This window comes from Rana temporaria, chromosome 7 (assembly GCF_905171775.1).
Source record: "Rana temporaria chromosome 7, aRanTem1.1, whole genome shotgun sequence".
NCBI lineage: Eukaryota > Metazoa > Chordata > Amphibia > Anura > Ranidae > Rana > Rana temporaria.
Window position 1 is genome coordinate 114,046,865 of NC_053495.1, and position 25,403 is coordinate 114,072,267.

The window sequence follows — 25,403 nt, forward strand, 5'->3', positions numbered from 1 at the left end:
GCCGTCAATCATGTTCCCCTCTGCATAGGAACGCCTACTAAATAAAATAAAGGCATACTGTAGCTCGCGCTAATATGCTGGATGGCATGGTAGAAGTGAACCCCCACTTTAACTCTCATGAGCTCACACATGGGCTAATAATTTGAAACAATGCTCGAAACTGGGAGCATGATTTTAAATTATTGAACCATCAATGGCAGCGGCCACATATGAGTCTGGATGTTTTTCTTCCATTATACTTACCTAGGTGAATGCAGCATCGGTCCAATGCTGCAGCTTTCCCCCTGATGCCTCTGCACTGAGAACCGAGCAATCGAACATCGCTAATGGCTTAGTTCTCACAGCTCCCCGAGCAGAAAGCTGCTGACGGTCAATCAGCAGCTCTCCACTCCTCCACGCTTACTGGAGTGCCGAGCTGTGGAGAGGCAGGGAGCGGCCATCTCAGGCTCTCAGCGGCTCGCTGAGAGGCTATGACGGGCATCAGTCCTGATTCCTGTGATTTCAGCAGAGAGCGGACTTCAGTTATTGAATTGCACTCCTGTGACCCATAGGAGAAGCCCAACCAAACAAGCTTAGGCTGGACTTCTCCTTTTAGCTTCAGTTAATTTAAGCTTATGTACAAATATACTAAAGGAACTTGGGGAGGAAAATAACATACAATACAGCATGATTTTTAATCCTAAGTGTACCTCCACAGGTATCCTACCTTATTAATCCAGTACATGACAGCATCTTCTATGTCATAAGGCAGGTCTGCAGTCTGAAAGAAGGGAGAATATTTGTGGACACACGCGATGACCTTTTCAATGCTGACCATCTCCACGGTGTACGCCATCATCAAAGTGTCAAGCATTGCCAGATGAGCACTCTGCATAAAATCACCAGAACAAAGTATTACTAACTATTCATAAAGGCAGTAGTATGCAACTCAATATTCATGACATTCACAGAGTAATAGTTCAGAGCTTATAGTATAACAAATTTTACCAATAATATTAGACCTGCTTCACAGCGCCAACTATTCAGCTTTAAGGTTGAAGAGATCTTTCCCTTATTGATAAATAAAATTAGACCCTTAATTTAGGGTCCCTAATCCCATACCACCCAGTGAACAGGCCGAGTAAGGCTGGGTTCACACTACGGTTTTCCCGTCCGTCAGCCGCATACGATTTATATGTAAAACCGTATGCGGCTGAAACGGACGGGAACGTATGGAACCGCACATATGTACGTTTTCCATTGACATTAATGTTAAAGGAAAACGTATGCGGTTGCCATACTGTTTTAAAAACGACCGCAAAACCGTGGTTGAACACGGTTTTGCGTACGTTTAAAAAACGTTTTGCCAGCAAATCGTACGCACCCGGATGCATCTGAGTGCATACGATTTGCAATGCATTCTCTATCTATACGTTTTCCCGTCCGTGCCCGTACGTTTTCAATACTGAAATCGTATGCGGCTGACGGACGGGAAAACCGTAGTGTGAACCCAGCCTAAGCCATCCAGTAAACAATTACTTTATTTATGCGGTGAAAAGAGACCTGGAAATCAACTCATAGAAAATCACTATAATTAGAGTGGAGACAAAATACTGAGCTTCATCTTTAACAAATTTCTGGAAATGACAAATACAGAAGTAAGATGCTTATCAAAGCAGGTACCCTGTCACCTTGCAAGGTCAAATAATATTGTTAAATTATTTTGGGTACATTCACACTTGTGGACTGTGGCAATGTGCCTCTTAACACACGTTGCTACAACACATGGCAAAAACTGCTGTGTGGTGCATTGATGAACTGACTCATTGTGAATGACGGCCCAACGAATTATAGAGTACAGAGCAATGCATTACCGTATGCTGTGGTGTACTGGATTTTTACAAAAGAGTCGTGCACTTTTGTCATCCATAATAAAGAGGCTGCCGTAACGCAACACATAACATACATGTACATCAACGCACTGAACTAAACGCATTGAAAAGGCCCTACATGTCTTCAAAGTTTTCTCTAGGCTGAGCTATTGTAAATCTTCATGTGTCTGGACAAGATGATTAAAGCATTATCTCACTAATACTTTTGTTAGGGTTTTAAGTACATATGTCAAAGCCGTACATGGAACAATCTTTCTCTCACCTCCCAGTAATCTGCCTGGTTGTCCTGACACTGTTCTAAAGGCGACCATGGTTAACCACTTGTCCACTGGGCCTATTTTGGCACTTTTCTCCTTCATGTAAAAATCTCAATTATTTTGCTAGAAAATTAATCAGAACCCCCAAACATTATATTTTTTTTTAGCAGAAACCCGCGGGAATAAAATGGCGGTCATTGCAACTTTTTTTCTCGCACAGTATTTGCACATTTTCAAACGCTTTTTTTTGTGGAAAAAAACGGTTTCATGAATTAAAAAAAAAAAAAAACAGGAAAGTTAGCCCAATTTTTTTGTATAATGTGAAAGATGATGTTACGCCGAGTAAATAGATACTTAACATGTCACGCTTTAAAATTGCGCACACTCATGGAATGGCGCCAAACTTCGGTACTTTTAAAATCTCCATAGGAGACGCTTTAACATTTTTTACAGGTTACTATTTTCGAGTTAGAGGAGGTCTAGTGCTAGAATTGTTGCACACGCTCCAACAAACGCGACGATACCTCACATGTGGGGTTTGAACGGCGTTTACATATGTGGGTGGGACTTGCATGTGTGTTCGCTTCTGCGCGCAAGATAACAGGGACAGGGGCGTTTTGAAAAAAAATATGTTTTTAGTATTATTTTACTTATTTTTTTTATTTTACAGGTCCTCTTTATGGAGAGATGTGGGGTCAATAAGACCCCACATCTCTCCTCCAGGCTTACAAGCATTAAATCGGTGAAAAAAAATCACGATCAAATGCCGACAGCCGTGATTGCGGCTTTGTTTACTTCCGGGTTTCCCAGGCGTGACGTCATAACGACGCACCCGGGCCTCCGACGGTCATAAAGATGACTGGTGACCCTCTGGTCACCAGTCATCTCTATGCTTTCCAGGCAGCGCTGAACGATTCGCTCTCCGGGCCCCCGATGGCACGGGATAGCCCGGAGAAACACCGGATGTCGGCGGGGGGGGGGGGGGGGGGGGGGGCTTATCACGACGTCCCCTCCCGCTGTCTATAAGAACGATCAAGCGGTGGAACCGCCGCTTTGATCATTCTTATCATGCACAGAATCGGCGGAAGAAGACGGCGATATCTGAATGATGCCTGTAGCTGCAGGCATCATTCAGATATCACCGCACAAAGTCGACAACGTCATATGACGTCCTCCGGTGGACAAGTGGTTAAAGCGGGGGTTCACCCTATTAAAAAAAAATATATATATTTTTTTTTTATTCTAGCATACAATTTGGCATCGTAGCGCGAGCTACAGTATGCCGGTCTTACATTTTTTATCCCCGTACTCACTGTTTAATCCTACCTAGACGATTCCGACTGCCCACGGGGAATGGGCGTTCCAATCCAGACGGAAAGTGATTGACGGCCGGCTCTGGCGCGCCACGCTTCTCCGGAAATAGCCGAAATAGGCTTGGCTCTTCACGGCGCCTGCGCATAGCCTGTGCGCAGGCGCCGTGAAGAGCCGAGACCTACTCCGGCTGTCTTCGGGGAGCGTGACGTGCCAGAGTCGGCCGTCAATCACCCTCCCTCTTGCTAGGAACGCCCATTCCCCGCGGCAGACGGAATCGTCTAGGTACGATTAAACAGTGAGTACGGGGATAAAAAATGTAAGACCGGCATACTGTAGCTCGCGCTACGATGCCGAATTGTATGCTGAAATGTTGTTCAGCAGGGTGAACCACCGCTTTAAGAAGAAAACAAAACTAAGTAGCATTAGACCCAACATTCAAGTTGCATAAAACAAATGGTATTTGAGTGCGGAAATATGCATGCATCGCAGAGATGTATTGCATTCATTTTATTTTGTCCAAATACTTTAAAATAGAACGTTTAATTTGCAGATTTGATCAAAGTATAATGAAAAAAAATAAACAACTTTCAGCCCAAAAGCTGTGTGTTAAAGTTACAACTGCGTTTTTAGTTTAATTTAATTGCAAAGCTGCAAATTTTAGTAGTTGTCTGTCCAACACAATTAGGAGGCTCATGCAGAGTAGAAAAAGTTAATTATAGTTATTATAGGGTCTTACTGCACAGAATAAGTATAACTCCAGACAATTAAACAATGGCAATATCATGTCTGAGAGATCCATGCATTCATCAGGAGCTGTGAAAACACAGACATATAATTACAAATTACCTTCTATGAAATATAGATTGTTCACAACATACAGCATACATAAGGATAAAACATTATGGGGTCGATTAACTATAAAAAAGTAGAGGCTGTTTATTTAGAAGGTGAACAATCATTTTGTAAAGTGTAAGTTCACAGTTACAGTTTATTAAATAAAAGAGAAATTGCGCCAATTCCACTTATGTGCAGGGGAAAAAAATATTTGCTAGCACTTAACTGGACGACTGAAGTAACCGTTCATTTTTCAATGTAAAAAGTATTTATACTTCTAGTAAACTAAAAAGGTAGACTGAAGGAAGGTGAAAAAAACACCATCAACTAAAGGAAAAGAGTAAATTTAAACATTAGGTAAAGAGGCTGTAAGTCTATAAGGCTATATTTTATTAAAATAACAAACATGTTATACTTTTTTTATTGTAACAGGTACATTTTATAAAAAATTTCAAACGTAAAAGAAAAAATAAATACAGTAACAGAAAATTTATGAACAATAATGGCAGGAATAGAGATTGGCAATAATAAATGACAACAAAATCTATAGGTCACAATTGCATGTCAACAGAACCACAGTATTAGAATACAGGCATAGCCTACAGTCTAAACCAGGGCTACTCAACATTTTGAAGAGCAAGGCCCTCTTAAAGCGGAGGTTCCGCCAATTTTTTTTTTTTTTTTAAAGTCAGCAGCTACAAATACGGCAGCTGCTGACTTTTAAAAAATGGACACTTACCTGTCCATCGCGCCCGCGATGTCAGCAGCCGAGGCGGAGCAATCGCTCGGTCCTCGGCTGCTTCCGCCACCATCCTCGGTGAGGGAATCAGGAAGTGAAGCCCGACGGCTTCACTGGCCGATTCCCTATTGCGCATGCGCGAGGATCGCGGCACGCCGTCACTGGTCCCCGCTCTCTCCTGGGAACAGTGTTTCCCAGAAGACAGCGGGGCGGAGCGATGTCACAGGCTGGATTCCCCGCAGGGAACAGACCCGGATGTGGTGCAAATACCTGTCTCAGACAGTTATCTGCTCCCCCCTGAAAGGTGCCAAATGTGTCACCGGAGGGGGGGAGGGATCCAAAAAGCGGAGGTTCACTTTTTGTGTGAACCTCCGCTTTAAGTGATTTGGTAACTGATCGAGGGCCACAATGAACTATTGGACTTTACCACCCCCCATGACCGCAAATTTAAACAAGCCCTTTTGTCCTGAGCTCCTTAGAAGGCTGCTTTCACACTAATGAGCTGTGGTTTACCAGCACTGCGTGCGCAGCAAAGTGCACCTGGGGCTTTCCTGCGGGTTAACTGCACTAAGCCTTAGGCTACTATTTCATCTTGTGGATGTGGTGTACTTCATAAAAGTGCACCAAAACTCCTGCATTTGGTGCACCTGTTGATCAGTATGAAAGCACCCTAATAACCCATTAGTGCCAATATGCCAATTGCAAAAGTGCAGTGTATGTGATGTTTAATACACTGACCTTTTTCTCAAACAGCTTGTATTGACATCGCTCTCCAGGCTGCTAGAAAGGTCCCAGGCAAAGTGCACTTAGTATCACCCTGACTGAAGAAGGGAAGAGAGAAAGAAAAACGAATGGGAAGGGGTATGATAGAAAAGGGGGGGGGGGGAAGGCCAAGGGCAAGTGAGCATGAGGCCAATGGAGCGCCGGCTACTGAGGAGGCACAGTATAAGGGAAACACCAGCCAGTTGGACACCACCAGCGCTAGAGTGTTAAATCTCTCGCTTTAACCAATGCCTTCCAAACTTTATGGACTTTCTTAGGGCAATTGCAGCCATGATAGGCAAGCTTATACAAAGGCAATACACGATTAACCAGGGACCGACGCTACTGCATATCTAATGGATATATAGGGGACCCACCATTCCTGTGTATCGATATATTGAATATTACCAACCAAACTATCTCGTGTTTTTTTCCCTTTTCGAGCAAGGTCAATTATGTTTTTATGCCATTGTATTTCTGGCAAGTCTTAGCGAAAACCACATTTTAAACAATGACATAGCCAGCATCCATCAGGCAGAGTCTGCAAGCACATCATTTTCACAATCCTTATAGCAGAAAAAAGTACGTTTAGGTCAATTTCCCGTTGCTGCATCTCATCTAATAAAACAGACAGTGCAGTTTAAAAATGAAGCTAACAAGCACAAATGTAGCGCTTGTTACACTTATATTGTAAGCGCCCTGAGGGCAGGGACTGTTGTGAATGTACAATATATATGTAAAGCACTGCGTAAATTGACGGTGCTATACAAGTAACTGAAATAAATACATTTATGAGCGGGTCAGATTGCGCAAGAGCTTTTTCATACAAATAAGATATATATGTATTTTGAGTGAAAGGATACACTACATTTATCTGCGCTCTGTTAAAATAAATCCTTCAAGAGAGAAATAAGTAAAATCGATTGAAAATAAAAAATGACTTGGCTGCCATGCTGAATCCCTGGCTTTAATAGTTTGAGTTAAACGGGAGCAAAAACTATAGAGCAGGGGTTAGATTCGCGTAGATCCGTGTATTTTTGCGGCAGCGTAACGTATCCGATTTACGTTACGCCTCCTCAACTTAGACAGGCAAGTGCTGTATTCTCAAAGCACTTGGCCCGTAAGTTGCGGCAGCGTAGCGTAAATCGGCCGGCGGAAATATGGGACAGGGGGGTGTGTTTTATGTTAATGTTCTGTGACCCAACGTGATTGACGTTTTTCCTGAACGGCGCATGCGCCGTCCGTGAAATTTCCCAGTGTGCATTGCTCCTAATACGCTCCTAATACGCCACAAGGACGTCATTGGCTTCAACGTGAACGTAAATGACGTCCAGCCCCATTCACGGACTACTTGCGCAAACGACGTAACTTTTTCAAATTTTGACGCGGGAACGACGGCTATACTTAACATTGGTACGCCGCACTTACGCCACCATATAGCAAGGGTAACTATACGCCGGGAAAAGCCTAACGTAAACGGCGTAACTGTACTGCGTCGGCCAGGCGTACGTTCGTGAATTTGCGTATCTAGCTGATTTACATTTTTCGACGCGTAAATCAGCGTACACGCCCCTAGCGGCCAGCGTAAATATGCAGTTACGATCCGACGGCGTAAGAGACTTACGCCTGTCGGATCTAAGGGAAATCTATGCGTAACTGATTCTATGAATCAGGCGCATAGATACGACTGTGTAACTCAGAGATACAACGGCGTATCTGAAGATACGCCGTCGTATCTCAACTGAGAATCTGGCCCCAGGAGTTTCAACTCCAAATGCTGCATGTCTGTACTAAAACCAAGAACAACCAGGCAACTAGGATTTTGAAAACAAGGCTAGCAATGGAAACCTATGTACTCAGAGAATTATTTTAATAAAAGAACAGAAGTTGGCCTGAAAGTTTTCAGTTTGGCCAATCAGACTTGGGGGTGTTGGCGGTGTCATATGAACCTTTAAAAAAAGGCATGACTCACGAAGATGGAAAATTAGATGACTTATCCATACAGCAATGTAAAGTTCACTCGTGGACAACACAGGCAGAAAGCAGTATAACAGAAGGGGTTATATAAAACAATTGGCAACTACTGTGTTTAATCCCCTTTTATTCCTTCCAGTTTCAATGCAGAGCATATTAAATGGAGGTAGGATGTTTTAAAACAAATGCAAGAGATTTAAAATGGGACTTCTGTAAAAGCAGAAGTCTTGCGTTCTCATCAAAGCGACCAGCGAGATAGGTGTTACTGACGATTCCAAACATACCACTGTGCCTGCCCAGGATCTTACAAACAAGCTCCCTCCGGCTGTTCCACAACCAGCAGAACGCTGTTCATTAACCCCTTTGTGGGCAAAATAGTAGCCAACCTCCCCCCCCCCCCAACTGCATCTCTACTAAAGATTAGGAAGCTGCGTCATGCACAGCATATTCCTGCTGACATGGGAAATTATTTGCATATTTTAGAATTGGAATAAAACATTCGGTTATGTGCAATAACACCTTTAAAATCCCTCTACTTTTATAGAGGTTATATGTTCGTCACTTTTCAAGAAAACGTTATATATATATATATATATATATATATATATATATATACACACATATACACACACACATATACATACATATACATATATATACATACATACATACACATATATACAAACACATATATACAAACACTAGCGTCTGATTTTGTCTATAAAATGTTAACTCTGTCTTCCAGCCCTCAGTCCTGTATATTCTTGCCTAAAACTCCTGTATATTCTTGCTGCACGGAATATTCTCCCCAGGCCATGTAAAAAGTGGTTATTTCACATTCTCTCCTGTGACAGGTCAGCTTTTCCATCTCATCAGCAATTCTACTGTGCACATCTGTCTGTCTAAACACAGTGGGCAGGGAACATACAAACCAAGTCATCAAACTGAACCCCGCAGGAGGGAACAGAATATGTCTAACAAGTAATCAGGGAACTTTGCAGCTTCAGTAATACAGATCAGATTATAAATCTCCCTCTGTAATTTCTGGGTTTGTAATGCAAGTTATGTGAAGATCATCTTCACGGCTAATACGTAAGAGCACTATAAATGAAAACATGGCCAAATAAAAATGTTAATAAAAAAATAATCCACACAAGCAAATAGTTAAAAATAAGGAAGACCAACAAACTCTAAAAAGAGACAAAAGTAGCATACTGCAAGGGGATTCATTGATTAAATCTTCACTTACAGTGACACTTTGAAAAAGCAATTGTCTTTGCTACAGAAGCCTTTTTGCAAATAAAAGGGGATGTCTGAGCTCGATCTCGATCCAGCAATGTGCACGAGAGCCGAGGATCTATCGGTTCTCTCCCTCCTCATTGGCTTCTGTCAATCACAGCCAGCGACGAGGGAGTGGGGACAAGGCAGAGCCTCGCTGTGTTCCTTATTGACACACAGAGTGGGGTTCAGGAGCGAGCATGCATGGAGTGTCCCCATATCAAGTGGCTTGCTAAGGAGCACCGGCCAGGGGACCTGAAAAAAAGGAGGAGGTTTGGGGCTGCTTTGTGCGAAACCATTTTATAAAACAGGCAAGTATAGCACTTTTTGTGTTTGTTTTTTATTAAAACAACAAGCTAAAGTGTTTTATTAAAGGTTTGACTTAAAAAAATAAACAAATAAACAAACAAACATGTCATACTTAACTGCTCTGTGCAGTGGTTTTACAAAGAGCAGCCCCAATCCTCTTCTTCTCCTGGCTCTTCCCCTTTTGACCAGTGCCCCCAACAGTAAGCCGCTTGCTATGGGGGCACTGGTGCTTGCTCGCTTCAGAGTCCTGATCTTTGTGATTTTGCCTCGGTTCATCCCTGCCCTCGACCCTCTCATTGGCTCACTGGTTGTTACGGACAGCAGTAGGAGCCAATGGCTTGCCACGGCTGTATCAGCCAATGAGGAGGTGGCAGCTGAGGCTCCTGTGCAAATCGCTGGATCAAGAGGGAGCTCAGACGAGTATAGAGGAGGTTGTGGATGAGAGCAGCACACAGATGTTTTTTTTTTTACCTTTATGAATAGAATGCATGAAGTTTAAAAAAAAAAAAAAAAAAAAAAAAAAACAAACACACTTTACTTCAGCCTTTACAATCACTTAAAGTTTTTTTTTTTTTTTTTATCTAAATGGATTATTTGCATTAAGATAAAAAGCCTTCTGTGTGCAGCAGCCCCTCGAATACTTACCTGAGCCCCATCTAGATCCATCGATGTCCAGGACTCCCCCTCCTCATTGGCTGAGACAGTAGTGCAGCACCATTGACTCCTGCTGCTGTCAAAGTCAGTTAGCCAATGAGGAGAGAAAAGGGGGCATGACCGGGCCATGGCTCCGTGTCTGAATGGACACAGGGAGCTACGGTTCGGCTCTCGTGCCCCCATAGCAAGCTCCTTGCTGTAAGGACACTCAAGAGGGAGGGGGCCAGGAGCACGGAAGAGGGACCCAAAAAGAGGAGGATCCAGGCTGCTCTTTGCAAATTCACTGCACAGAGCAGGTAAGTATAACATGTTTGTTTTATTTATTTAGTTAAAAATAAGGAAAAAGAAAACATTTGTATCACTTTAAGCTTTACAATCACTTTAAAGAATATCTAAACTCAAAACAAAGTACATAATATTTTGTAGATAAAAATGATGATGTTCTTAGCCTAAAAAATGAAAACTAAACCATTGAAGCCACCACTAAGGAATGGCAAGCTGCAATATATGTATATAAATTACCCAGAGGTACGCTAGACCCCCTTTGTCAGAAGGCAAAGGCGTCCAATCAATCTGGTGAGTTTGGATTTCTACACTACTCCCAGGAGGTGGCTACAACACGGCTGGGACACGGAGCACTTTAGCACTTCTTCGCACCAAAGCCAAGGACTGTTTACCTGCACCATCACTACGTTATGCACTTTAATTAATGTCACTTAATATTGTTTACTACTGTGTCATTTGGTATGCATGTATGTACAGCATGTATGTATGCAAGCAATGGACTTGGTTACCATGCTACATGCTATATTAAACCATCCCAGGTATTAATTATATAGAAATTCTACACGGGTACATTCATTAGAGGAATTAATGCTAAGGAGGAGCAAGCGCTGTCTGTCCACCATTCATATAATATATTTGTTCTTGGATTTAATTATGCGTTAATGGTATAGACATTACTTTACCATTAATTACTATCCACAGGCAAAAAAAAAAAATTATATATAAATGTGTGTGTGTGTACACATACATACACACACACACACACACACACACACACACACACACACACACACACACACATATATATATATATTAAAACGTGGCTTCTCTGTAACCATGACGACGACAATGGGAATGTTCTGTAAACGTTCTGCGTAAAACAGCTGATCCACAAATGTCATTTCCTGTTCATCTGATCTGTGCACCGCTTTTCTCAGAAACTCTTCTCTTACTAAAATACCAAGACTGAATTGTGTCTATGAAGCAGGCAGACTCCTACTTATCACTTTGGAAGTAGGATGTGACTGCAGGAAGTCGGGGGGGGGGGGGGGGGGGTCAGTGCCATATAAAAACAGAAATAATCTGCAATAAAGTTTGGTAAAATCCAACTTATTTGATTGACTGGGAGAGAATTTTTTCTTTTTTTAATACAAAAGTGGAATTCTTCATTATTCACAGTAAAGTACTGTAACAGGCTTGCTAGAAGCACGTGAAAATTAGTGGTTCTAAAAGGCAGAAGTTGTTTTTTTTCTACCTTAATGCATTAAGGTAAAAAACCTTTTGGGTGCAGTTCCCCTCCAGCCCCCCTTAAACTTACCCGAGTCTCATCTCGATCCGGCAATGTGCATGAGAGCAGCGCATCTCCAAGGTCTCTCTTTCCCCCCTCCATGGCTCATGCATCCATACTAGCACATTATGTGAAACTTTCCTTAGAACGAAAGCAGCGGGTTCATGGACTCCAGCTGTGTGAGTGGCCAGAGCCACGATGACGTCACTCCCACACATGCACGTGGGAGTTGCCGTTTGTTCAGAGTGCATTTGCGGGTGACGTCACTGGCTGCGTCTACAGTAAATATCTCCTAAATGGTGCACATTTAGGAAATATTTACACTATATAAGTACAAATTATGCATGGAAGTTTACTCCCATTTTAAATATTTAGGCCTGAAGATTACTTAAAACTCCAAAAACGAATTTGATATTTTCTGAAAGCGGACACCCTGGAGAATAAAATATTGTCAGTTCCATTTTTTATGTTAAATTATAAAAGAGGAGGTTGAGTAAATAGATACCCAGGTCAAACCTTAAAGTTGCGTGTGCCCTGGAAGCGGTGAAAAACATCAATATCCTATTTTTTTTTATAGGCAACACTAACAGTTTGCTAACTGCAGGGCGACCTCAAGTAGCCCCCTACGTGATTGCATATTGGAGACAGGTATTCTTTAGGATACATCTGGGGTCTATCCGTTCTGGTACACCAAGGTGGCTCCCAATACCCACTCTGCTGTGCCTGAGTCAGCCTGAGCTTAGCTATCTAATAATCAGCCGCGCTCTGGAACTGCACATGTGCACAAAAGAGCCCAGGAAAAGCTGCAACATTTATGAGTGCTCTTCTCCTGTCTATAGACATTTAAGGACAGGAGAAAAGTGCCTTTTTTTGCAAATGGTCTGTAACTATCCATCTGGGTTTCAGCAACCCAGACTGACTGTCCCCATGTTTCCTGTTACAACTGTCACATCCCCTCGCCCCTCCATGTCCCCCGCTTAATTCCCATCTTCATTGCCCAGTCCACCTCTCACCAAGTGTTCCATTCTGCCCCCCCATCTCCTTTTCTCTGCCCCCATGTACACTTCTCTGACTGCCCCATGTCCCCTTCTGTCCCCATCTATGTGCCCTTCTCTGTCCCCATTATGTCTTTATGTGTGCATCTGTCCTACTCTGTCCCCATGCTCTATAATAAAACAGTCACACAGGGGCTCAATGAAGCACTTTGCCTTACCTTCCACTGAGGCTGCAGGATCACTCAGTTCCATTACCCATCCAGTGTCTGCTGGCCCCTCCCATTGGTCTCACTTGGCACTTCCTACTTCTCACAAGCTTCCAGCTCAGCAGCGATAGTCTCCCTGCTGGACTGGAGGGGCTTCTGCTACCACCCAGATGGAAGGAGCTTGATCTTAATAGCAGGAACTACAGGGAGAGAGGCAGGTGCTGGAGATCAGAAACCAAAAGGTGTCTGCGCCATCTGGAAGGGAGGAGGAGGGCCTGGGAGAGCCGCGGCAGAAGTTTATAGCATAAAGCAGAGGCAGCGACTGAAGTTCTCTGCATTTACAGAGCCCGGGGGGGGGGGGGGGGGGGGCTGTGCCGACAGTCGCCGCACAAAATGCCTGACCTGTTCTTCTCTGGAAAAAAAGGGGGGAAAATTGCGCTAATATACAAAAAAACTGTGCTGCCACAGAAAAACAGAAATTGCTGGTGAAACGAAATAAATGAAAGCTGCGACTAACTGTGCAACATAAAACAGTGTCAAATATAGAAAAAAAGTATAGAGTCGCGCTAATTACTCAAATAAATGAATTAAAACAAGTGCATATTCCAAATACATTTCAAAAAATGATCATTGAATAATAATTGTGAACAGATAATGAGGTGAAAAAAACATAATCCCCATACACCAATTAGAAGATCGGGATAAACATAAATACAAAAATAAAGTCCAAAGATTGTGAATGTCCATATGACGAGTGAGTAAACAATTAAGTTCTTATCCTTAGCCAAATGAGAATAATCCACCACTTACAGTACAGACCAAAAGTTTGGACACACCTTCTCATTCAAAGAGTTTTCTTTATTTTCATGACTATGAAAATTGTAGATTCACACTGAAGGCATCAAAACTATGAATTAACACATGTGAAATTATACATAACAAAAAAGTGTGAAACAACTGAAAATATATTTCATATTCTAGGTTCTTCAAAGTAGCCACCTTTTGCATCAGACACATCTCTAGAACTGGTAAGAGAAGACTGTGTGAATCAGGCCTTCATGGTAGAATATCTGCTAGGAAACCACTGCTAAAGAAAGGCAACAAGCAGAAGAGACTTGTTTGGGATAAAGAACACAAGGAATGGACATTAGACCAGTGGAAATCTGTGCTTTGGTCTGATGAGTCCAAACTTGAGATCTTTGGTTCCAACCCCCGTGTCTTTGTGCGACGCAGAAAAGGTGAACGGATGGACTCTACATGCCTGGTTCCCACTGTGAAGCATGGAGGAGGAGGTGTGATGGTGTGGGGGTGCTTTGCTGGTGACACTGTTGGGGATTTAATCAAAATTGAAGGCATACTGAACCAGCATGGCTACCACAGCATCTTGCAGCGGCATACTATAACATCCGGTTTGCGTTTAGTTGGACCATCATTTATGTTTCTACAGGACAATGACCCCAAACACACCTCCAGGCTGTGTAAGGGCTATTTGACCAAGAAGGAGAGTGATGGGGTGCTGCGCCAGGTGACTACCTCTTGAAGCTCATAAAGAGAATGCCAAGAGTGTGCAAAGCAGTAATCAAAGTAAAGGTGGCTACTTTGAAGAACCTAGAATATGAAATATATTTTCAGTTGTTTCACACTTTTTTGTTATGTATAATTCCACATGTGTTAATTCATAGTTTTGATGCCTTCAGTGTGAATCTACAATTTTCATAGTCATGAAAATAAAGAAAACTCTTTGAATGAGAAGGTGTGTCCAAACTTTTGGTCTGTACTGTATGTGAAAAGAATCCTTAAATATTGTGGTCCAACTGTGCCAGAACGTAAGAAAGCACAGCCAATCCAGTGAGATCCTCCACCAAAAAGCACACTGATCTGCTTACCAGATCTCGGTGGTCCCTTAATTACAAGGGACCCCAGGTAGCGTGTAGATAAAACAAGGCTGCTGGGCTCGGATACTCCAAGAACTGTGTTCGTAATCCTCTCCACACTCCATAACGGCATGAATCAGCACGAGGATATATAATAGGACAAAAAATGCCTCGGATAGTGTAAAAATACCTTAAGATTTAAAGGGTCAATAAAGGAAACACATTTTTTGCCTAAAATTAATGTCTGCAAGGTAGAAAGACAGAATAGTGTAATGATTCTGTTAAAAAAAACAAGTAAATACCTATTAAATTCCTTCATCTATATCACCTCCAGCATTCTAGTTTCTGTTCTCTCATTCATTTCCTGGTTTGCATCGTTCGTTCATGTAAGAACTACATTTCCCAGTATGCATTGCGGCACACCCAGTAATTCACACCTCCTTGAAGTCTCTAACACGTAGAGAGCGTCCTGCCACACAGATGTAGTTCCCAGGAGGGGGTGAGCACGTCACTGACCACCGCAGTAAAGCCTCCCATCACGGTGGTGAGTAACAATCAAACAAGCAGGAAGTGAACAGAACAGAGAAGAAATAGAGCAACTTCTGAGCAAAAACGAACAATGAGGAAGTGAAAAGAGGAATGTCTGCAAGTAAAGGATGCTTATTATGAAAAAAAATGTTTTCCTTTACAACCCCTTTAATGAATAAAAGAAGTACAAACATTGCACTTACAAATTAGCAGTACAGATTTGCCTTAAGTCTGCTGTGCCGGCCGGACACAAGCACACAGACACGTCCGTTTAGAAGAACTCGAGCAGTCAGGGGATGGTGACGTCAGCGTGCCGCTCGTTCTGCCCTACTAGTTTCGTGAGAGATCACTTCTTCCAGGGGTACGGTTGGCGCACTGCGTCAATTTTCAGAGGTCCGTTGCGCCTGCGCAGGACAGAGCGGGCAAAATCCACCGGGGGACAATATTCGGCAGGACACCGACCCTGCTTAAGTACAAAGTACAAAGAACAGCAACAACTAGCACATAGCTACCAATCAAAACGTCAGTTTTATTAGGTCCTCCAGACCTAAGAATGTTGATTATTATCTGCTTGCCAGAAATTGTTTAAAACTGTTGCCCTTTGTACGGTGTTACTAAATTGGGGGATGGACAAATCCCAGAAGCCATTGTGTCCAAAGATGTACAGTCTTTGCATCACTTTGACATTCATGGAAAAGACTCAGACTTCCAAATCTTCCAGGTGGTTTGAATGGCTTAATTTCTCTATATCTGTAGGATGTTATATACATACATATTAGAGATGCACTGAAACATTTTGTGCACAAAAGTGCAGATAATGGCACCAAAAATGCACGTGATTTTATTGAGATTTTGCGCAGATTACACCACAAATGTTACTGTGTACTGTTGAAATTAATCAATGGCATCCAAAGTAGCCCAAAGTAGATGAAATGAATGACTACAAAGTCAAATGGTGTCAAATAAACCCTGTGTCCAAACTGCTGCACCAGACTAAGTGCTGATGCAATGGATGGTCCAATAAAAAAAAGTCCCAAACTGTTGAAAACAGGTAAATTGCTAAAGTGAAGGTGAATCTTCAATTTGAGACCAATAAGCTGATGTTAAAAGTCTTCCCAAAAAACAAGTTGGCGACATCAAACCTCCGGACACCCAAGACCTTTTGTCTACCCGACTAAGAAAGTCAACTGCCTGGACAAGCTTAAAGCGGATGTCTGCTGAAATTTTTTTATTAAAAGCCAGCAGCTACAAATACTGCAGCTGCTGACTTTTAATATTAGGACACTTACCTGTCCTGGAGTCCAGTGCCATCCGCAGCAGAGGACGAGCGATCGCTCGTCACTCGGCTGTCCCCGCCATCCTCGGTGAGGGAACCAGGAAGTGAAGCGCTCCGGCTTCACTGCCTGGTTCCCTACGGCGCATGCGCGAGTCGCGCTACGCCTGCCGATTGGTGCCCGCAGTCTGCCTGAGACTGTGTGGCCAGAAGTGGGTACAAATACCTGTCTTTAGACAGGTATCTGCACCCCCCTCCCCCATGAAAGGTGTCAAATGTGACACCGGAGGGTTCCGATCAGCGGGAGTTCCACTTTAGGGTGGAGCTCCGCTTTAACATGACATGCTGAGAGTGATTGAGGACAGACCCATTTAAAAAGCAGAGACATCAGACAGAGCTACACAGAGACCCGGGCTGGGTTATGGGCCATCCGTGTACTTTGATCTCCTTTGGGATCTTATCTTCTGGTAAGCGGCAGCTTGTTTAAAGGTGGAGGATCTCTTTTCTATCCACACTATTCTTGGGTGTCCGGAGGTTTGATGCCACCAACTTGTTTTTTTGGGAGGACTTTTAACATGCGCTTATTGGTCTCCAAATGAAGATTCACCTTCACAGTTTGGACACAGGGTTTATTTGATACAATTTGACTTTGTAATCATTCATTTCATCTACTTTGGGCTACTTTGTATGTCATTGATTCATTTCAACAGTACAGAGTCCACTAAGTTATTTTAATTCGCAGCTTAGTTTTTTACAGATAACTGTTAGTGCCTAGGGGTTGAGGCATATTTGCAGTGCATTTGCCTTTTTTCATACCTAAAAAAAAAGTGGGAAACAACTGTAAAATGATCGGGCTGTGGTGGGTTGTGCAGACAGACCTGTGATAGAATTTGAGACCCACTTACTGCTCTGGGGACCCCTGACAGTGCAGCTGGAGAAGTGCAGGAGAGAGGACATTCTCAGCAACTTGGAGGCAGTGGGGTCAGGAAATACAGTGGCAGAGCAGGAGTTCTGGAAAGGTATAAGGAGCAATGCTATTGTTTAATTCAGCTGATAGGAGTGCAAGAGAGAAAAACATTGCTTGCATGCATCTGGAAAAAGCAGCGGCAGGGTGGCAGCCTGGAGTGGACAGGGAGAGATTTGAGCTGCCTTTCACTGCAGCTCAGTTCAGGAGAGAGGAGGAAAGGACCAGAGGTCCCTAGTGTGGGGGCTGTGGAGCCAATGTCAGATCTCCTGAAGCAGAGAAGTAGGGAACCGCGGCTGTGTGCTTGTTAAGGATGAGCTCCGGGCGTTTTCGCACACTCCATGTGCAGAGCCCGACAGGAAGTCGGCACCGCGCTGCGCTAATCACAGGCAGGGAGACATTATCCCGATGCTTGGCTGCAGAGATCGGGAAATGTCTCCCTGCCTGTGATTAGCGCAGCGTGGTGCTGACTTCCTGGCGGGCTCTGCACATGGACTGTGCGAACACGCCGGAGCTCATCCTTAGTGCTTGTATACTGTGCAGCCCAGAAGGGAGCAGGAGAGGTGCGGGGATGAGCAGTGGAGAGGCTGACAGAATCGAGGGAAGTGACCGCTGTCTGAGTGGATAAGCAGGGTTTTCTCACAGCTGCTGGGTGCCATCCATTACACTGGTTTAGATGGCAGTGCAACACTTTGTACATGGAGTCCAGAGTCCCCTTAGCGGGCAGAAGACTGTTCAAGGCAAGAAGCCGGAGTCGGGGGGCGGAGCTGGGAGGTCTTGCATGTTCTTCCTTCTGTTAGTGCCTGCAATGCGTGTCATTGGTTGTTAGGACGCCGGCAGTCCTAACAACCAATGACAGGAAGGAAGATTGAAAGGGGGGGGGAGGCAGAGGAGACAGTAAGAGCCTATAGCATCTCATGAGAACACTCCCACTGAGTGGACCCAGCTGCCTGAACCTGTTTTCCGGGACTCTAGCCCAGATCGGCGGGACCACGGGACAGCCTTGAAATCTCGGGACAGTCCCGTGGAATCCGGGACGGTTGGGAGGTATGCCTATGAAACAGACAGCAATGTGAATATAAAGTCCATATGTGAAAACATTTATGTGAATAGATTAAACTCTTCTGTTTTTTTCAGTCACCGTGAAGTCAAGTGCTGCTTTTTAACATATTAAAAGAAGTTACTGCACTATATTTGCCTTTGTGGCTCCGTTTGAAGGAGCCAAAAATCTGCAGATGTTGGGCATAAGAGCTTGACACCATACATATTCTGAGGCTGATTGGATTGAAAAACCGATGGATATCTGCTGTGATCTCTAGTGCGACTCCTGGAGGTCCTAAGACGCCTTTTACTACATGCCTGTGGGTCACTTGGTGGCCAAAGATCTCTGGTGAGAGTTTAACAATTAGAACTTCGGGTGAAGCACTTTATTGATGCGCATTTGCACATTTAGTAAAGTCACGGTGACTGAAAATACAGAAGAGTTTAATCTATTCACATAAATGTTTTCACATATGGACTTTATATTCACATTGCTGTCTGTTTAATAGAATTATGTATTTTATTTAATTTCACATGTGTTTTTTTGCGCCCTTTATCTCTTCATATTTATCCTGGGTTTAGTAAAAAATAAAAAGAAAAGAAAAAAGGAGGATAAATGATATAGAAAAATGCACAAAATGAAATGCGATGAAAGGTAAACTGTGCATCTCTGAATGTGCACACAGGAATGATAGATTTGGGAAACAATGTGCGATAAAGTTATGAAGGCTTGTGTATTGCTTGTAGGAATTTCCTGATCCTGGGAATGATTATGTGATCGAAATACAGGTGAAAAATAAAGTAGTTAATAAGCCAGAGACTTGGAAGCACATCCCCACACGGCCACCCACACCAGGCGATGGAAAAGCAGAGCAGAGTACAGTTTCCATGGAAACAGGGCAGAAAAGGGAATCCTGCAAATAATTGGTGTGACGGGTAGCCAGGACACAGAATGTCCATACTGGTAGTATATTGATTAGTGCAAAGATAGCAATGTTTAAAGTGATACTAAAGGTTTGTTTAAAAAATACACAACGTGTTATACTTACCTGCTCTATTCAAGGGTTTTGCACAGAGCAGCCCCAATCCTCCTCTTCTGGGGTCCCTCAGTGGCGCTCCTGGTTCCTTCTCATTTTAAGTGCCCCCACAGAAAGCTGCTTTCCATGGGGGCACTTGTGTGGGCGCGCTCCCAAGTCCTGCTGCTGCGTGCATTGACAGATAGCAGGACTCAGCCCCGCCCCCGTGTCACTGGATTTGATTGACAGGAGCGGGAGCCAATGGCTCCTGCTGCTATCAATCTATCCGATGAGGACCCGAGACAGCGGCTGGAGCTGCTGTGCTCGTTCTCGTCACTGGAAAGATCAGGTTCAGGTAAGTAAAGGGGGGGGGATGCATTACAATGTTTTTTGTTTAGATTAATCAAACTAGGGTTGTCCCGATACCACTTTTTTAGGACCGAGTACAAGTACCGATACTTTTTTTCAAGTAGTCGCCGATACCGAATACCGATACTTTTTTTTATGATAAGAGGGGGAACCAATGCGCAAATCCACCTAATCAAGGATAATTCTAAGCTAAAAACTAAACTAAAATTAATAAATAGCAGCCACGACGAAAAGTGTTCACACACTCAAGACAGATATGAATAATGTTTGGTGTAATGGCGCTAAAAACACTAAAAAACTTAAAAAGACTTTAAAATAATAATCTCATCACTAGGCCCATAAGTAGATAAGGAAATGTGTACGTGGTGAATCCTCCAAAGGATGTGAGTAAAATGTGTTCCACTCTGGGTTAATCCTGGAATACCATCCGACATCCACAAAAATATTGATTATATTGTTGCAACATTGTGCAGTGATTTGGCACAGCTGTTCACGCATTATTGGTTACGTATTATTATTTACCACTACAAATACCCTCCACATTTTTGTGGATGTCGGATGGTATTCCAGGATTAACCCAGAGTGGAACACATTTTACTCACATCCTTTGGAGGATTCACCACGTACACATTTCCTTATCTACTTATGGGCCTAGTGATGAGATTATTATTTTAAAGTCTTTTTAAGTTTTTTGATACTTTTTTTTAAATGTGTCCCCAAATGCAGCCATGTCCCCCACATATTGCAGCCGTGTCCCCCCACATATTGCAGCCGTGTCCCCCACATATTGCAGCCGTGTCCCCCACATATTGCAGCCGTGTCCCCCACATATTGCAGCCGTGTCCCCCACATATTGCAGCCGTGTCCCCCACATATTGCAGCCGTGTCCCCCACATAATGCAGCCGTGTCCCCCACATAATGCAGCCGTGTCCCCCACATAATGCAGCCGTGTCCCCCACATAATGCAGCCGTGTCCCCCACATAATGCAGCCGTGTCCCCCACATAATGCAGCCGTGTCCCCCACATAATGCAGCCGTGTCCCCCACATAATGCAGCCGTGTCCCCCACATTCCAGCCGTGTCCCCCACATTCCAGCCGTGTCCCCCACATTCCAGCCGTGTCCCCCACATTACAGCCGTGTCCCCCACATTACAGCCAATGTCCCCCACATTACAGCCATGTCCCCCACATTACAGCCATGTCCCCCACATTACAGCCATGTCCCCCATACCTGGATGCCGCCGCCGTTAATCAGCGTGCGGGGAACAGCTTTCGTTTGAATAGCTGTATCCCCGCCGCGTATAGACACTCCCCCTTGTGCGGGATTGGACAGATCATCCGTCCAATCCCGCGCAAGGGGGAGTGTCTATACGCGGCGGGGATACAGCTATTCAAACGAAAGCTGTTCCCCGCACGCTGATTAACGGCGGCGACAGGTTTGCGGCGGCGGTGTCGGTGGGGGAGGAAAGTATTCTATTTTAGTATCGGGGGTATTTGCGGGAGTACGAGTACTCGCGCAAATACTCGGTATCGGTATCGGGACAACCCTAAATCAAACATTAGAAAAGGAAGTATTTTTTTTATAGATTTATACTTGCCTCAGTGAATGCAGCATCAGACCGATGCTGCATCTGTCCCCTGGCGTCTCTACACCGAGAACTCAACTACCGAACATAGGCAATGGCTCAGTCCTCACAGATCCCCGAGCGGAGAGCTGCTGCCTATCAGTCAGCAGCTCTCCTTCTTTGCTCCTCCACGCTCATTGGAGCGCCAAGCTGTGAAGGGGCGGGGAGCAGCCATCTCAGCGGCATGCGTTAACGGAGAGCGGACATCAGACCGATCTCTGCTCAAAACGGGTCACAGGAGTGCAAAACAAACTGCACTCCTGTGACCCAAAGAAGAAGCCCAGCCTAAAAAGCTCAGGCTGTACTTCTTTTAATCACTTGCCACCCATTATATAGCAAAATTACGGCGGCTAAGTGGTTGTGATATCCTGACTGGACGTCATATGACGGCGGCAGTATAACAAGCCGCTGTATAACAAGCAGTGCGCCCCATTCCCCAGAAGACAACGCGGGGAGGAAGAAGACCTGCCGCGGTATGGGAATAGGCAGATTAGGAACTTCCGCATAGCATCCCCAATTTCTGGTAAGTAAAACTTTTTTTTTTTTTTTACAAGATTTTGGTGATTTTTTTTTTTTTTTGGAGTGGACCTACTTTAAGCTTAAAAAAAAAAAACACCCCCACTAAATTTTATAGCTGCTTTACCCCGAAAAGTAACAGTGGGTGAAGGCCTCACCAGCTTGTTGGCACAGAGAAAATAAAATTACAAACGATACAGAAATTTGTTTCTATTTTTCTATTGAATAGCTCTACAGTACAAGCTTAAATATGAAAGATAAAATGGACTACAGTGAGAGCAAACGTTATGTCTTTGCCTGCCTCCCTTAATTACACTGCAGTTTGTGTTGGTATGCAAGACAGAAAGAAAAGAGCCCATTTATCTTGTAGCTTCACCCGTCACACGGCCTGCCCTCACTGTGCCAGCAGGCGGCTGAATTCAGAGGATTCCCACTAAATGGTTACAACGAGCCGTGCCAGCTCTTACTCACTGTATTCAAAGCTGCCTTTGTAACTGCGGCCCAGCTCATATTTTCCAGCCTCACTCGAAACTGACTTCTCGGCAGAATTAAAGGGCAAACCCCTTTATTTACATGAGCTCCTTTCTTCAAAAGACTGTACAGTGAACTGCTTCTTCTGCGGTCACCCTGGCAAACTAGCCTAGATAGCAAAAAAATATTAATGCTCAAAAAGGAGCTCCTCCTTTCACTCATTAAATATAAACATTTCAAGGTTTATTCCCGATTTGTGTGGTCATTGGCATAGCCAAGGTTTTTTTTTTTTTTAAGGCAGACTTGAAAACAGGCAACATATATTTATTATATTATATTTATTACTTGTATAGCGCTGTCAATTTAAAGGGGAGGTCCTGGAAAAAAAAAAAAAAAAAAAAAAAAAAAAAAACACATACTGCAGCTGCTGGCTATTAATAAATGGACACTTACCTGTCCTGCTGTCCCTCGATGTCGGCAGTAGGGTTCCCGGCGTGAAGCTGAAAGGCTACACTGCCGCGCGATGAGCGGAAGTTCCACTTAAGGGTGGAAAGCCGCTTTACTGCATTGCCACCAATATTTAAGGGCTATGTCCACCTTTTGGACCGCAATGCATGAATATATAAGCTATAAATTCCACTGTGGCAGACAGACTTGTAGTTCTCAATGAAACACGAGTGTCTTGATAACAGCACACATAGTCTATTGACACTTCCTTCAGCTCTCTAATGCCTCGTTTCCACTGAGCGGATCGGTTCGGTACGCTATTTTGGGTGTTTCCATTATGAAAGCGTGCCATAAAAGCGAACCGTAGCGGACCATTCTGGGTCCTGCTTCAGATGTGGGGCCATAGAAATGGAACGGTTCCGTTAGAGCGGACCTACAAATACATCTCACTGATTGGTGGACGCGCTAGGCATTTTTCCTAAATCCTTTATGGTCCCGACGTTCCGATTTGCAGTGGAAACACTCACGAGAATAGACCGGTCCATTCTAAACCGTTCCAAACATACTGACCCGAACCGTTCCGTTCAGTGGAAACAAGGCATAACTGAACCTTGACATGGACAAAGAGGAGTCATCGAAGAGTCTGCAGGAGCCTGGTATTGCACCCGATTTGCGGTTGCTATGCTTTTCAGGCTAATTTTTGCTAAAAATATATGTGCATGTATTATTTTTGTATAAAAAGGTAGATAAAGCCCTTAAAGTATATGTGAACGCTCACCTTGTAAAACAACCTCCTCAGTCTAAAATAGAAAGGCATCAGCATTATAGTTGCCCTCAAAAAGCCAGTTGTATCTCTAAGATGATGTTCAAAAGCACCTCACCTCCTCCCTTACATCAGATGTCAAGAGCCCCCACTATCAGCAGTCAAGAGTCTCCCACCCTCCCTTACCTTGTGCTGCTGTTGGGAAGAAGTTGGAGGACCAGAGGAGGGTCGGAGTCAGCTGCCGGAGTCTGCTGAATGCTGGGACCAGGGAAGGTGGAAACGAGGGACAGCTGCTGCTCTACAAGAGGCGCAGGATCTGGTGGAGGAGTTCTGTCGTCCTCTCTTCTGCAGACTGCCGAGACAAGGTGAGAGGTGCAAGGGCCACACGAAATAGCCTGGTGGCCTTGTGTTTGACACATGTGGTGCTCATATGATCGTTCTCAGTTACATAAGGGCTCATTGACACTTGCTTCGGCTTTAACAAGGCTTTGGATAGGCTTTGTTAAAGCTCCCCGAATGCTAGTCAAAAGCTTTGGTCACTAAATAAAATGCTTAGCTTACAGTCCTGTTTACACCTGCTTTTGCTTTGCTTCAAAAATGATACCCTATGTAGCTTCAGTGGTGCTTCAAAGCATCTTCAAAGCCTCCACAGAAGTCTATGGTAAAGCCCCACTGAAGCCTCTTTGAAGCACCAAACCTTGCCTACAGTCAAGCATGGTAGTGGGAGTGTCATATGGGGCTGCATGAGTGCTGCCAGCACTGGGGAGCTACAGTTCATTGAGGGAACCATGAATGCCAACATGTACTGTGACATACTAAAGCAGAGCATGATCCCCTCCCTTCAGAGACTGGGCCGCAGGGCAGTATTCCAACATGATAATGAACCCAAACACAACTCCAAGATGACCACTGCCTTGCTAAAGAAGCTGAGGGTAAGGGTGATGGACTAGCCAATTATGTCTCCAGACCTAAACCCTATTGAACATCTGTAAGGCATCCTCTAATGGAAGGTGGAGGAGCGCAAGGTCTCTAAGGCCCCGTACACACGGTCGGACCAAACCGATGAGACTGGCCCGTCGGACCGTTTTCATCGGTTCACCTCTGAAGGGGCCGTACGGCCTGATGTGTGTACACACCATCAGTCCAAAATCCGATCGGGTCAGAATGCGGTGACGTCAAACACACGACATGCTGAATAAAACGAAGTTCAATGCTTCCAAGCATGCGTCGACTTGATTCTGAGCATGCGCAGGTTTTGAATCGATGCTTTTCTGTACTAACCATCGGTTTGGTCCGATGGGGCAGCGGTCCATCGGTTCGGTTTTGAAGCATGTTTAGAAATTTTGGACTGAAGGAAACCAGACCGATAGCCTATACACACGGTCGGTTTGGTCCGATGAAAATGAACTTCATTCTCATCGGACCAAACCGAACCTTGTGTACGGGGCCTAACATCCACCAACTCCATGATGTCATCATGGAGGAGTGGAAGAGGACTCCAGTGGCAAACTGTATAGCTCTGGTGAACTCCATGTCCAAGAGTGTTAAGGCAGTGCTGGAAAATAATGGTGGCCACACAAAATATTGACACTTTGGGCCCAATTTAGACATTTTCACTCAGGGGTGTACGGACTTGTTGCCAGCGGTTTAGACATTAATGGCTGTATGTCGAGTTACTTTGGAGGGGACAGCAAATTTACACTGTTAGAGCCGGTTCACACAGGTGTGTCTCGCCTGACAAGTTGCTC

The 25,403-nt window shown here is 44.1% G+C and overlaps 1 protein-coding gene across 2 annotated transcripts in view; it reads right to left on the reverse strand.

Moving 5' to 3' along the window:
- Positions 1-25,403, reverse strand: part of CAMSAP2 (calmodulin regulated spectrin associated protein family member 2) — a 149,140-nt gene that overhangs the window by 72,386 nt on the left and 51,351 nt on the right. For both annotated transcript variants that reach the window (XM_040359857.1, XM_040359856.1), the window contains exon 3: positions 707-868. In XM_040359857.1, the coding sequence (XP_040215791.1) occupies positions 707-868 (162 nt within the window). The remainder of the gene's footprint in view (positions 1-706; positions 869-25,403) is intronic.